The sequence below is a fragment of the Schistocerca serialis genome, chromosome 12 (genome assembly GCF_023864345.2).
Source record: "Schistocerca serialis cubense isolate TAMUIC-IGC-003099 chromosome 12, iqSchSeri2.2, whole genome shotgun sequence".
NCBI classification, from domain to species: Eukaryota; Metazoa; Arthropoda; class Insecta; order Orthoptera; family Acrididae; genus Schistocerca; species Schistocerca serialis.
This window is the reverse complement of record NC_064649.1, coordinates 133,239,846-133,255,117: the sequence shown is the minus strand read 5'-3', so window position 1 is coordinate 133,255,117 and position 15,272 is coordinate 133,239,846. Positions and strand designations below refer to the sequence as shown.

General features: G+C 42.0%; 1 protein-coding gene across 2 annotated transcripts in view; it reads right to left on the bottom strand.

Annotated features, from left to right (window-relative positions):
* LOC126427899 (ras-related protein Rab-11A) overlaps positions 1-15,272 on the bottom strand; it is a 46,292-nt gene that overhangs the window by 16,832 nt on the left and 14,188 nt on the right. The window contains exons 4-5 of one of the 2 annotated variants that reach the window (XM_050089784.1): positions 13,515-13,789; positions 9,462-9,601 (exon numbers count right to left, since the gene is read on the bottom strand). In XM_050089784.1, coding sequence (XP_049945741.1) covers positions 9,465-9,601; positions 13,515-13,789 — 412 coding nt within the window. In that variant the 3' untranslated portion in view covers positions 9,462-9,464. The remainder of the gene's footprint in view (positions 1-9,461; positions 9,602-13,514; positions 13,790-15,272) is intronic. The other variant, XM_050089783.1, reaches the window with a different exon arrangement.

Here is a 15,272-nt window from a genome sequence, read left to right as displayed (position 1 = left end):
GGCGGCAACTGCATCAACACCTTTCTGAATTGGGAACGGATTTACCATTGCAAAGGACCGACTGTCTTTAGTACGTGAAACCACATGGAACTGTGGTGCAGCTGAGAGGGTCTCTGGATCGGGAGCTTCATTCCATTTATATCTGGTTTGGTAGACAGACTGCAATAATGATGATTGGTCATTGTGAGAAAACCCCCATGATTGCCAGCTTCTCCAATGCTACGCACCTTCCAACTGAAGGCCCCATTCACAAGGAGGTGCACCCACCTTGCATGATTGTTCACACTTCAGATCACACCTCCGGAACACCTAACAGAGGGACCAAATCATCAATTTGGGAAGGTAGCAGCTCAGGCAATCACCACACACTGCGTGTGCTGTGCATGTCTGACCTATAGAGGGGACCCTACATTTCTCACCCAATAGCAGATGCCAAGACAAATCACAGAATTTGCTGAATAGCTTGGGCATTCAGTTCAAGCCCCCCACTTGACCCAAACCAAGAGTATCACCATCAGTCCTTGGAACTGATATACCAAGTATTAAGCTGTTTTTCATCTCTACACAATATTAGCTTCCATTAACAATTCAGTCAGCCATTTAAAAGGAATTTAGAACAAGCTGTGTACTCTGACATCACTTATGCTGAAAACAGCTACAATTTGTGCATTCAATATTCATTAGCAGAACCTCATCTAAAAAGGAACCATGAAAAAGTTGATTGCAGATTTCTTTCTTCTTGACCTGCCAGCTATTTCTCCGAGGGGGCTCAGACTTTCCAGGAAGATCACTCGAGGACACAACAGGTAAGGCATCACACGCTGACTCAGGTGTGCACAATAGAGGGGAATGCCAATTAGTAGCTAAGGCATCAGTAGAAAGCTGTGCAGTCAGTAGCCACATGAACCCTCTGGCCAGAGAGACCCTCCCACTGTCAGCTCTAATGCACTAAAAAGCACAGCGACAGCGACAGTGTTTCCGCAGCATTTTAGGTGTACCTCAAATGCGACAGCATTTGTTCCATGTCCCAAATTGCTGCAGAGTCTGTCAACCACACCCAGTGTAACAAACATCAGTTTCAGGCAGCAGCCAAATCATCCTGCATACAAACTCTATGAGCAGTCCTACCATGTATGAAGTTCATAAATAATTTCAGAGTAAAGGTTGGTTTTATTTTGCTTTAGGGTGCAAAAACACCTGGGGTCATACGCGCCCAAGTCAAAACTATAGAACACAAAGACAGAGACAGCAACACAGAGCTCATCACAGGGAGTATAGGTATTCGCAAGCTGAGGTACAAGAACGGCAGCTTTGTAGGCAGTGTCAGCACCTTCATTTCCTGGCAGATTGACATGACCAGGAACCCACAGAAATATACTGGCACCACCAAGAGTGAAGTCAACAGTTTTCCTGGACCCACTGCACTAAGGTACGGGCAGTGTACAGTGCACACAGGCTTTGAAGGGCACTGAGAGTGAGCAGAGAATAATTGAAAAGGCTGTGTCACTGGATGTACTCCGTTGCTTGATACAAGGCGAAAAGCTCGGCTGTAAATACTGAGGAGTGTGCCGGAAGGTAATATCTAAAGACACGGGTGCCAATTACTAAGGCACACCCGACCCCGTGTATACAAAGGTACTATCGCGAAGTTCCACGCGAAGGTCATGAAACAAAGCGATAGACCGTGGCTGGAGTAGTGTCCTTAGCAAGCGAATAAAGGCCAAGATTAACATGGGCCACTTCACAAAGCCAAGGAGGTGAAGGGTTCACACCCACCGAGAAAGGTGCAGGTAGTAGAGTGAAAAGCCACCGCAGCAAGTGCTGGAAGTGGACTCCAGGAGGTAACAGAGAAGGACGACCCCCATAACGATATCAAAGGAATCATCAAAGAAGGAGGCATAAGACAGGTAGCAGCAAAGCAGATGAACAACATACATACCTGCTGAGGAGAAAGTCAGAGCAGTAAGAAAGTGGTAATTCAGCATACAGACTCAACCGTGTAAAAGGCAAACGGATGCCACAATGGTGGACAGTGTTGAGATGGCTTAAGAGGCATGGGCTTGCAGACGCATAAACAAAGCACCCATAGTCTAGTTTCGAACGGACAAGGGACCAGAACAAACGGAGGAGGGGGGTTCGATCAGCACCCCAAGAAGTACCATTGAGGACATGTAGGACACTGAGGAACCGCGTACAGCAGGCTGCCAGGTAAGATACATGGGAGGACCAAGAGTGTTTCCTATCAAGCATGAGCCCCAAGAATTTCAGAATGTCAACGAATGAAAGGGCAGCAGGCCCAAGATGTAGAGATGGTGGTAGAAACCATTTGAACCACCAAAAAATTCATACAGACAGTTTTGTCAGTGGAAAAGCGAGAGCCATTATTGACACACCAGGAGTAAAGGCAATAAAGACACCACTGAAGACACTGCTCAGTGAGACAGGTCTGTGGCGAACTGCAATAGATGGCAAACTTGTCGACAAAAAGTGAGCCAGAGACACTAATGGGGTAATGGGGTAATGGCGATAGCAAAGAAGGTGACACTCAGGACGGAACCCTGAGGCACACAGTTTCCCAGGATAAAGGTGTCCGACAAGGCAGAACCCACATGCACCTTGAAAACTTTATCTAAAAAAATGCCTGAAGGAAACAGGGCAGGCAGCCATCAAAGCCCCACGTGTAGAGTACACAGGATACCAATTCTCCAGCAGGTGTCTTAGGCCTTCTCCAAATCAAAAGACACGGCCACAGTGTGATTTCCACAGAAAACCATTCGTGACACAGGTGGACAAAGTAACGAGATGGTCAACTGCAGAATGCCGTGCTCAAAATCCACACTGTGCATTCGTCAGTAAATTGATGGACTCTAGCCACCATACCAGTCGGGCATGAATCATATGTTCCATCACATTGCAAACACAGGTGGTACGAGAGGTGGGGGGCGGCAGCTAGAAGGAAGGTTTTTGTCCTTGCCAGACTTAGGTACGGGTACAACAGTGGCTTCACGCCAGCATCCAGGAAATGTGCCCTCTGTCCAGATGCGGTTGTAAATGTTAAGCAGAAAGTGCTTGCCCGCAAGATAAAGTTGCTGCAACATCTGAATGTTGTTGGCATCCAGCACTGGGGCCAAGGATCAGGATGAACTGAGACCAGTCAAGCTCCTCCGTAGTAAAAGCGGCATTGTAGCACTCACCATTCAGGGAAGAAAACATTATTGCCCGAGCCTCCTCCACTCGTTTCCGAAGGAGGGAGGCAGGGTGATAGTACCAAGAGCTCAAAACTTCCGTAAAATGGTGGCCTAAGGTGTTGGAGACAGCAATAACATCACCTGCTACTGTGAGGCCAGAAATGGGGGAATGGATTTCGGTCAGAGGGAGCCGTCCGAGTTTGGCCCACATGACAGAGGAAGGGGTGGAACTAGTAAAAGAACTAGTGAATGAATTCCAGATAGTTCATTTGCTATCCCAAAGAACACGATGACACACTGCACACATCTCTTTACAATGAATGCAGTTTGCCTTTGTAGGATGATTGTTAAAAACGCAAAGAGCACGTCTCCGTGTGCAAATTGCATTGCAGCATGCCGCAATCCACCAAGGGACTGGGACACGATGCAGTAAAGAGGAAGTGTGAGGAATTGAACATTCTGCAGCAGTACTAACTGGGGAAATCACGTTCTTCGAAGGTCGCCTGGGAGGAGTAAAGCGGCCAGTCAGCCTTAGTAAGCTGCCATTTGGGCGTGCACACGGATGGGATAGGAGTCGGCAAACAGAGCACACGCGAAATGGTCACTCGAGTAGGTGTCAAAAAGAACAGACCACTCAAGATGATGGGCAAGCTGGGAAGTGCAGAATAGGTTCAAATGGGAATAGGTGTGCAAGTAGTCAGAAAAGAAAGTGAGTGCTCCGTTGTTAAGGTAGAAGAGAGTTGGTAAGGAGGTCAGCCAAGAGGGCACCTCTCTGACAGGCCCTGGGAGAACCCCACAAGGGATTATGCACATTAGTCACCAAGTAGCAAAAATGGGGGAGGTAGCTGCCTGATAAGCTGAAGGAAGACTGCCCTGGTGACATCGAATGACGGAGGTACATAAATGTTACAGAGGGAAAAGGCAAACTGCAATATCTTTAAGGCGGATAGTCAGGGAGGTGGGTTGGGTTGTTTGGGGAAGGAGACCAGACGGTGAGCTCATCGGTCTCATCGGATTAGGGAAGGACAGGGAAGGAAGTCGGCCATGCCCTTTCAAAGGAACCATCCCGGAATTTGCCTGGAGCAATTTAGGGAAATCACGGAAAACCTAAATCAGGATGGCCGGACGTGGGAGTGAACCGTCGTCTTTCAGAATGCGAGTCCAGTGTCTAACCACTGTGCCACCTCGCTCGGTGGAGATGGGTCGACTACGAATGTCATCCCATAGGATCAGCAAGACACCCCAACGAGGCGGAATGCTAATCTCAGGGGAGGCTCAAAACGAATCAGTAAGTAATGTGAAAGTTCAAGCCGGTTGTGAAGGTGCAATTTCATTTCCTGAAGGCAGAGTACAAGGGGATGCTGCAATGCTAAAAACAGCTGTAATCCTCTTTGTGGGACCGAAGGCCACAAACGTTCCATTGGACGACAGTCACGAGCAGGAAGAGCTGCAGGGTGTCAACTCGGCAGCCGCCGAGTTACAGCCAGTGTAGAATCTCTACTACAGGGCACAGAAGCAGGAGGATCCTGCTCCGTGGGGTCCACAGAAGCAATGGCTTGCTTATGCAGTTGGTCTGTGGAGTCCAACACTGAAAAACGGTTGGTGGTGCACATCGGCAAGACAGAGGCCGGCCAAGCTAAGATACCACGTGGCGACACCGTCGAACAGGATCTTCAAGTCGGCAAAGGAGAAGACTGTTTGCCTTCGGTGGACTTCTTCGAGCCTTTCCAGTTAGAGGAAGACTCGGGTGTGGGACGGAGGAAGTCTTCATGGGAGTACTCCTCCTGTCCTTTCCTGCCTACTGTTTGTGTAGCTGATGGTGCAGTGGGAAGTGTGTTCAGATCATTAGCCTCATCACATTTACATTTCATAGATGTCGACTGGGAAGACGATTGACTCATTGCACGAAAATCCCCACGATTGCCAGTGTCTCCGACGGCGCGCTCCTTCCAACTGGGGGCTCCCTTCACAAGCAGGTGCACCCGCCTGAGGTGATTGTTCACACCTCACATCACACCTCCCGGGCATCTGACAAGAGGGACCAATCGACAATTTGGGAAGGTTGCAGCTCAGGCAATCACCCCTCCCTGGGCCTCGCCTATACCAGGGGGTTCATGCGAACCCTACCTGACGACCCGGGGCTGGGAATTACGCGTTACCCAGTCACCTGTGAAGCATCAAACGTGTGGGCCTGCCAACATCAAACGTGTGGGCCTGCCTTCAGAAGTGTACAGGGAGGAAGAAGAAGAGAAAGAGGAACCTCAAACGCCATAGCAGAGGAAGGAGAGGAGAAAGGAAAAGGGAGCGAAAAACAGTGGTGAGCCTGTTCCTACATCAGCAAGACAAGGCAGGTATTCCCAGTAACATCCTAGACATGTTCCCAAGGGAGAGGAAAAAGAACAGCAAGAGGATAGACAGGCAGCAAGGAAGGGAAAAAAACACTGCAAAGACTGGGGCCCTTGGTAGCCAAGCAAGAACCTGCCAAAGAGTCACGAGCCCCCTGGGTGTCGGAGTAAAGGGGACTACTCACCAAATGACATAAGCATTGAGTTATCAACAGGCACACACAAAGAGAAAGCAACCTTGGGAGCTTTCATAAAACACACACACACACACACACACACACACACACACACACACACACAAACTGCCCCTGGATAGTTCCAGTTGTGCTCCGTTCCAGCTGTGCTGCATTCCAAATCAAGAAAGGCTTTATTCCACAAGCTAGTAAGTGTCGCGCGCGTGTGTGTGTGTGTGTGTGTGTGTGTGTGTGTGTGTGTGTGTGTGTGTGTGTAGACTGGCACATGCACACATGTTCCTGTCAATGACAACACTTCTATTTGGTGAATGGTGGTCTTTATTACTTAGTTCTTTACATTCTACCAATTTTCACTATATTCCTGTTAAGTTCAGTTTTACAATTAACATGAAAGAAGCAAACTTACTGAAAATGGGGAGACTGCCATAACATGGGATCACACTACATGTGGCAGATTGGTGCCCTACTGATTTAACAAGAAAATAAAAGTTAGTTTTGGCATATATATGCTTATAACTGAATCAGTTGTTCTGTATTGCTACAAATACTGCAATTACTGTTTTGTTGAACAGAACATTTCTGACTGATTCTCATTACTTAATGGAAATTAAAAAGTCCTCAAGAGAAGAGTTTGATAGCAGCATTCAGGATTGCATTTTTCATGTTATTACAATTCTCTTATCTGTAAACTCTCTCATAAAAAGCAAAATCCAAGAGCTATATGAAGAGTATGTCTAGCTATCAGATGCTAGCAAATGATGCAAACACTGACAGGGAAAAACTGGTCAACCAGAAACATTTGAGTAGCTGACTTGATCCCAAACAATCACCAACACAACTTAGTAACACTGCCTCTTGATGATCTCCCTCAGATGTACACAATGTAATGGTTTTCAGGTCTCTAAGCCAACTCACTACTGAAAGTAATTTTTAGGCTGGTTGAGTATCAGCAGCTTCCTACCATATCCCTACTTATACACTGCTCCAATATCTGACAGGACAAAATGAATTGCCAATATTATGTGGAACTGTTAATTCACTACAAATAGGACAATAATGATTGAGTTCACTTGACAGCAGTTCTGGTTCTGGGCTAGTGTGGGGTTGCATTCATTGTATCATTTCATTTCAGAATTAAATACATAAAGACAGATTGTACTATGAGGATTTTTTAGGAAGTTTATTGGAAATACTGGAAACAAGTATGACATTTCATGTATCAGTGCAAAGGAAATGATATTTCACACTGCAACAACAGTATGAAAATTTCTGTCAGGATGTCCAAATTTATTAGATTTCTGTCCTACTGAATAATCCACTGTTACAATATACAGCTAGAATGATACGCAGTATTCCTGGTATTGACTTTACACATATCTTGCATATTATAGTAATCAGATGTAAACCTCACCAAAAACTGTTTGTTCCCTCAGCTGTATTTGGATAAAAATGTACTGATCATACTATACACAAAATATAAAGCATTTTTTGCTTTATGTCATACTCCAAATGGAAATCATTTGTGGAAACACACAATATTTAAAAAAATTTCAAGTGATACAGCTTATCTGACCAAAATGAAACGCCTTTAATTGAAACCCACTAACACCTTCTCTATCTTGCTACTGAATAAGGTATTCAAAAATACGAAAATTTATCCTCAATTTCAATCATGTGAAAGTACACAATACAACTATAGTCTGATATCTCCAACCACTGTGGCCAGATGGCTGCAGCAGCTGGAGGTAGCAGCCATGTGCATAGGGGGGGGGGGGGGGGGGGGGGGGGTAGGTGTTATGCATTAGGTATGCACATGCACACACTTTTCTTCAGAAGGCTTTGCCCAAAAGTTCAATGTGTAACAGTTTCTTTGTTGTGTCCGTCTACAACTCAACATGTCTTTATAGTCATTAGCTATCTATCCTTTTCATGACGAAGATGATATTCCCACCTCTACATTGTTTAATGGCAATAAAATTATCATGCAAGGAGGAACTATTCAGATGTGAGAAGGACTGACTTGTTTATAAGAATTTAATTTATCTGCAATTGCATACATGAATTTACAGACACTGTATAATCACAATTGCTAGACCAAGATTTAAATAGCGAACAATTCATAGCTGACTTGTGAAGAGCAATATTATAATTCAGTCGAGCAAGGGAATTTGTAATGATTAGCTCAACTATTATGTTCTTTCAATCTGTTAATGTTTACAGGAAACTTCTTGTATCCCAGCACATTGTAATATACACAACACAGTATTATAATATTGATCCTTAAACTATAAACACTTACGTGCTAAATTTTTAAAATAATCAAGTGACTAGCTTACATTCCCTCACATGGAAACGGGCTCCTGTCATCTTAAAACTAAAGTATGTGTAATATAAGAATAGTTACAAGAAGGAAGTATTTAAGGGAAGATTAGGAGAGTGTAAATGGCTTCACTGACAAAGGAACCTCAACAAGACTTGTCATCTGACTTCCATATAAAAGCTAGTGGGCAAGGGCAAAGGGGAGGAGGGAAGGGGGAAGAGTGGGGGAGGTGGAGAGAAAGATGAACAAGGAGCTCAGGCAGTTTAAAAGTCCAGGTTTGAGTAATGACAATACAGACTAGAGATAGCTACTCACCACAGAGGAGGCACTGAGTTGAGACAGGCACAATAAAGAAAAAATTACGCTCTGATTAAGTTCTCCTCTGGAGGCAGAAAACATGCACATTCACACCAACAAAACTAACACATACATGGCCACTGTCCCTGGGTACTAGGTCCTAGCTCCACAGATGGTGGCCATGTATGTGCAAGCTGTGGTTATGTAAACTATACAGGTTCCTTTCTCAGAAGGACTTTGTCCAAAATTTGCAATATTTTTCAGTCTTTTCATTGTGCCTACCTGCAACACAATGCCACCTCTGTGCAACGAGTTCAGAGGTTTTCAGATGACAAAGGATTAAGTGACAATAGGATTAAGTTAGGAAAGATGAAATTAATTGCAAAACAAAGGTAAAGACAATGTAAATAGGGTCAAACAAACGCCAACAGAATTCCTAAATATTGCTAATGAAAGACATGTGAATAATGTTCACAACCCAGTCTTCACACTAGGGCACGGCCTCCCCAGAGTGAGTGACAAAACTGTTCACAGCAGTGCAATCAGCAAGCTCAAATGTAGGTGTCAATTATGAGACTTTTCAATGTACAAGCATAAAATAGTTTCAAAATTTCATGGAACTTCCATCGAATGAGTAAGTGGCACTGAACTGCAACTCTCATGTACATCAGAAATACATTAAAAATATAAATCCCTTCAAATTATTATGAACTAGTAACTTTTCATTTAACTTGAAACAAATGAATTCTTGTTTTCTTACAGACAAATTAATACACATGTTCATAACTGACCAGCTTAGTTAGTAAAGAAATTGGCAAATAAACATCTCAAACCATTAACACCAACCAGACCCCATCAGGAGAGCAAAAAAATTATGTGCTTGGCTATGCAGATATTTCAACAGACAAAGAAATCACAAATTCAATATCTCATAGTAGTATATTTAATTTTTATAATACTGTATACTTTCACAACATGATGCCACAGTGCATAACATGATACAAAAACAATAGCTCTAAACCACAAGTCAATGCAGGCACATGCACATAAATCATGCAAAATTAACTACAACTGACTGGCCAACACTTAACTAGCATTACAAAACCTGTCTACTGACTTTTCACTGGCAGCATTGCTTGCGCACACTGTCAGGGTTGACTGTCGGCTTCACATCAATCGGTTCCACATTTTGGGGCCGAATTGTGTCTCCTTCGGGAGGATCTCTGATTTGCTTCTGGGACACGATCCGATAGATCTCTGCCGGGAAAGAACGAATCCAAAAACAAAATAAAAATGAACTGGCACACAAAGAAGAAGGGTCTAGGACTGATTATATTCGAACACAAGGATGGGCTTAAACTGAGACGTTTTTTCATTTTAAATTAGGAATTTTAACACAAACATAAAAGTAGATTAAATTACTATCTTATAGAAAAAAAATCTTTATTAACTGAATGAGAATATGTAAAGAATATTGTAAGAACACATACTAAATACTGTGCCCTCAAAGTAACTCAGTTCTCTACAACTGCTTCCACTAGTCCAAACGAAACAATAATGGTAGTACCAAAAGTAAAGTGTCACGTGTTTTTATACGTGCCTATTGACAGAACCAACATTTCACCAAACATATCTCAATTCACCAAGTTCTTTCCACCCCTCCCACTACCTCTTTTCCAAATTGGCAACAAGTGTGAGGTCAACAATTGGCTGTGATAAGTCATGCATTTCTATCAAATCTAACAGCTACACATCACATCAGGGTTCGATCACCTCTTACCATGACCTGAAATGGGGTCAGACACTCCAAATAATCTCCCAACTTTTCCAAAATGGTTTACTGCCTTACCCTCAAACCAAGAAATATACTGGGCTGGTATTATGTCATTTCTACTTCAAACACTACCATAAAGGGCATACACGCATCAGAGAGCCATACACAAAACCTTCAGCACCCATCCAGAACAGCCTGTTGCAGCACCATTTGAGTACACGTCAAATCGACAATCTTCCCCACATCCACAACAGCAACTGTGTCATACACCGACAACACTATCATCACACAGCCTTTTACGTCGGCACGACCACTGACCGACTATTGCCCACCCCACAACCTGTGCCATCTGGATTGTTCCTCCAACTACAGCTTCCCTGGTCCAACAATGATCCCAGCCATTATCTTATTCAGTACGCCACCTTTTTACATCTTTATTTCCATCCCTTTGCTTCCCGACTCCACCACTTTCTTAATCCTCTAATAGTCTCCACCACCTCATTTTAGTTTGAAACCAATTACAAATCTTTGTTCAAATTGTTCTGGTAAACTTCATTTACTCTGTCCTGATCTTCCAAAATCATTACACCCAACACACCACTACTGCCACCTGCAGTAAACCAGTTCCTCCAGGGCACCTTACTACTAATCCTTTGACCCCCTTTTTGCTCTCACCTCCCTCTCAGTCTCCTCCTCCCCCACCACATTTTTCTTTCACCCCTTTGGTTAACCTCAGCTTCTCTACCCCTCCTTACCTTCTAGTTTCTGTCAATGCCACAGTGTAAGGAATGTCTCCAATGAAAACCTATTTATTAACCTTAGTTACTGAGTTTCGTGTTTTCATATGTCTTAAGCCTAAGCAATATGCTATGTGGTCTTCTTTAGCGATTTCACTGCTACAAAAACAGTGGCTAAAGATCAACCCACAAGAAATATTAGTGTTTATTATCTTGCCAATGATGAAATCTCTAGACTGAGCGAGATCTCACAATGGGAAAGCACGGGGAATGACTTCCGACAACTTTATCTTGGGTAATGAATTCAGACCAGTTTCTTTCAAAGGAACCATCCTGAGATTTGGCTTCAGTGATTTTGGACACGTGCATACCCTAAATCTGTTTTGTGACCTGATGGAGATTTGGATCATCCATCATCTATAATCTGAGTCCGGTCTCTCACCACCGCACCACTTCACCTAGGATTTCATGAACATGATTATCTACCACTAGCCATATAGGGTCAAAGGCACACACACTATTGACTGGAAATCAATTTTACACTTAGTTCAATAATTTAACTGTTCAGGAATCCACTCTGCAATATGTGGGAGTTGCCTGTTCATAGATTTACTTACAATTGTGTATTAATAATATATTATTTACTTCTTTCCAACTTTCATTTGCACAAACCAAACTTGTCTTATGATGTCACTCTTCTCAACTGACAACTGCAGTGTTATACAATCGGCCCACAGCCTTATCGAAGCAATTCCTCACTATGAAAACAGGGATACGATCCTGAAGAGATACTTATCTGATCCTTCCACTCAGCAGGATACATGCCTACTATAGGGTAGAGGCAAGACAGAATGCAACCTCTCACTGACAAACTGATAGGGATGCTACAAGAGATCAATTGTGCCATTCTGAAGATCCCACCTCAACATTTACACTATACGATTTAGAGATCTAGAAAAACTAAACCTGAACAGCCACAATGGGGGTTAAGGTCCCCTAAGCACCAACCTACTCTGTACTGTGTAAAAGGAAACAGAACTTGTGCTCTTTATTAGTTGGCCACAATATTATGGCACCTGGGAGTGAGGATGCTTCAAATGGCTTATTTTAAGCCACCAGGTAATCAGCGTTGATAGCATATGCACAACTGACCTGAAAGCAATGACAGTGCAATGTGTTTTCTTTATTCACCACTGTCCTTTTTCCTGCATTGTCACCACGTGTTTCCGATAATGCTCAAGTGCAATAATATTGTGGTTGAGTAGTAACCTGCAGTCAATAGTGTGTGTAATGATGAAAGCCACAGGCAGGGCTACATTTTGTCTGTGCACCTTTTTCCAGCAAAAATTTTTGTACAATAGGCATACAGGCATCGACATTCCCTTCATCATCTGTGCCACTAACAATTTAATGTATTGGTGTTCTGTGACAATACCTGCACAGATCAAAAGTGTAAAGAGTGAAGAGGATATGGACTATACTTTCCACAGTGTCAAATCACATTCAAGACATCTCCAATATATGAAGCAGACAGCACCTATAAGCTAGTTCAGTGCAAATCTGGAACTTTTGTGTACAGAACTGCCAAACTGGTATGCTCCAAAGTGCTGTCTGACTACTATAATAATGTGCAAACACGTATGTAATGTGCAATAATTCTTGCAAAAGTCAAATGCCACCACACACAATACAACCATCTTGAGGAGGATATGGCAACTGATATTTAACTTATTACTCTGCAGAACTTTCGAAGAATTTGCACGTTATATTCCACTTCTGCATTTCTCTAACCCAACGTCAGTTACACTAGCTAATTTATTTTCACAAGCACTAACAGAAACTAATTGTACACAATGCAAAATTTCACACACACAACATCTATAAATGCAATTTACTTTCTGGACAAAGGTTATCTTTCAACTGCCCCACAATGTATGCTAATACAACACTACACTGACAATATTTTAACATACTTAAAATTCAAATATAATTACAGAACTCCCATGAATTTACCATTATTACAAAATGCATTGCTATATTCTGAGCACAAGTTTCAGTTAAAGACTTGCACCAGACTGCATACAGTGGCATGAAGGAAATTCCAGTTTCCACTAAATAACCCAAAACAACACTATTCTACTACCACTAACAAAGAATTTAACAAATATGCATCAACTCAACACAGCACTGCAACAACTTAAAGGCTACCATGCATGAGTGTTTTTTTCTTCACAAAACCTCTAAGATATTTTTTCAAAACATGCACAAAAGAAATAAACTATTTGCAACATGAAGGTAACATACTAGTTAAAAAGTCTTCACATATCTTTGATGCTAGAAAACTATGCAACAGTCAAACAGCTACTCATTACCCTCAGAAAATGGATAAATATGGTGATCAGCAGATTTTTCAACCACATTTACATTTTACCAAACCCACAACCACTTACAGATCACAAAAGCCTGTAAACTATTTAGAAACATCTTACGGCTTAACGACACAGTTTACAAATAAAGGAGTCCTTAGTTGACAGCTTAATGAAAGAGAATTATCTATAATTAAAAAAATAAAAAATTGAAAGGTAGAATTATGAGTCTTGTATTGAAGCCCAATAACACAAATTTAACCGTCTATAATACTATATACTAAAAAACAAACCTGTCAGAATGTTCTGGAAGGCAGTTTCAACATTAGTCGAATCAAGCGCTGACGTTTCAATAAAGGAGAGGCCATTGCGTTCAGCGAACATCTTCGCCTCATCTGTCGGCACTGCCCGCAAATGCCTTAAATCCGACTTGTTGCCAACAAGCATAATAACTATATTCTGGTCAGCGTGGTCACGAAGTTCTCTCAGCCACCGCTCCACATTCTCGTATGTTAGGTGCTTTGCTATGTCATACACCAACAGTGCTCCTACTGCACCACGGTAATATCTGCACAAGAAAATTGAGGCACAATTAGACACCACATCTAGGCAAGCTACAAAGGAAGTTAATATTTCTAATTTATTTAAATTAATATATGTGAACAAATATTTTAAATATTTGTGCCAAAGCTACAAACTGGCAGTAACTTAACACTAGCCAATTTGGCATACTGTAATACTGTGCGTTTTAGGGATAAGGCAATTCCGCTTTCACCGGCCAAGTACATTACCAATGAATTCCATGCTGTTTTTTTCTTTTTTTTTCTAATTTAGCTACTGATTGTCTCGCATATCTTTGGCAGTAGCAAATACTGGAACAAACCAAGCTGCCAATGGCTGAGGAAATACGAAATCGAGAGCTCTTACATGCAACAAACAGTGTGTATAAAATATGGTATGCCATTTATATTCCTAACAAACTTTTTGTGCTTTAGGTACATCAGGAAATGAATGAGAGCATTAAGAGTCCAGTGAATGTAACATTGGACTGTATCTCCCATGTTTAATTTTTACCACACTGTACTTCACTATGAATGCGAAATTTTCCTCTGATCTTGTGCCTTGTGTGCTTCTTAAGCTGTACATTGGCTGTAAAAGAAATATAAAGAGATCACGTTTTTGCTTACATATTTGAATACTAGCAATCTTTTTCATTTTTTCTGTGATAACTGTTAAATTGAAGTTTCATCTGCATCTACAAGATTTAATACCAGACATACTGGAGGAACATACGTATTTAAAGTCGAAAGTATTATAAATCTAAAATGTTTCGAAATTCCAACTATGCATTTGTACACACGAATTATTAATTTAAAATAAAGAAGAAAAGAAATTTTAGCCAGCCCACAGGTAATGGCAGCTATCTACAAGACCAGTACCATAAGTGTTGAAGTTATGAGCTGCTTCCATTACTTATATGTCCACTTAACAAGTGATGATAATACAACACACTATTAGAGAAAGTACACAAAAAAGAGCCTATTTGTGCAAACTTACAGGTGTTCAAGAATTCTCTAATTACAAAACAACTACATTAATAATATGCTGTTCCTCATGTGACCAGTGGTTAATATGGATCAGAATGTGGACAATGACCGAAGCAGATTTGAACAATCTGAGGGCATTTCAAAGGGAAATCCTGCAAAAAATTTATGGGTCTGTGAGAGACAGAGGGTTGTACAGTAAGGCACAATGAAATACAACAGCTTATAAAAGGGAAAGAGAGTGAAATTCATTAAATCTGAGAACATGTAAGTTAGGACATATGGTGAGGATTACAGATGACAGGATGCCCAAGCAAATAATGAAAGATTTTATTCCACCAGAAGGACAGGCCAACCATAAGCCAGATGGTTGGACAATATTTTGGCTGACTTTACCATGATGGTGAAAGATGGATAACCGTGGGTTGAAGAGAAAAAGCAGAACAGAGATGTATGGAGGAAGATTGTTGAGGTGGTCAAGGCCCACCAAGAGGAATACTGATTCAT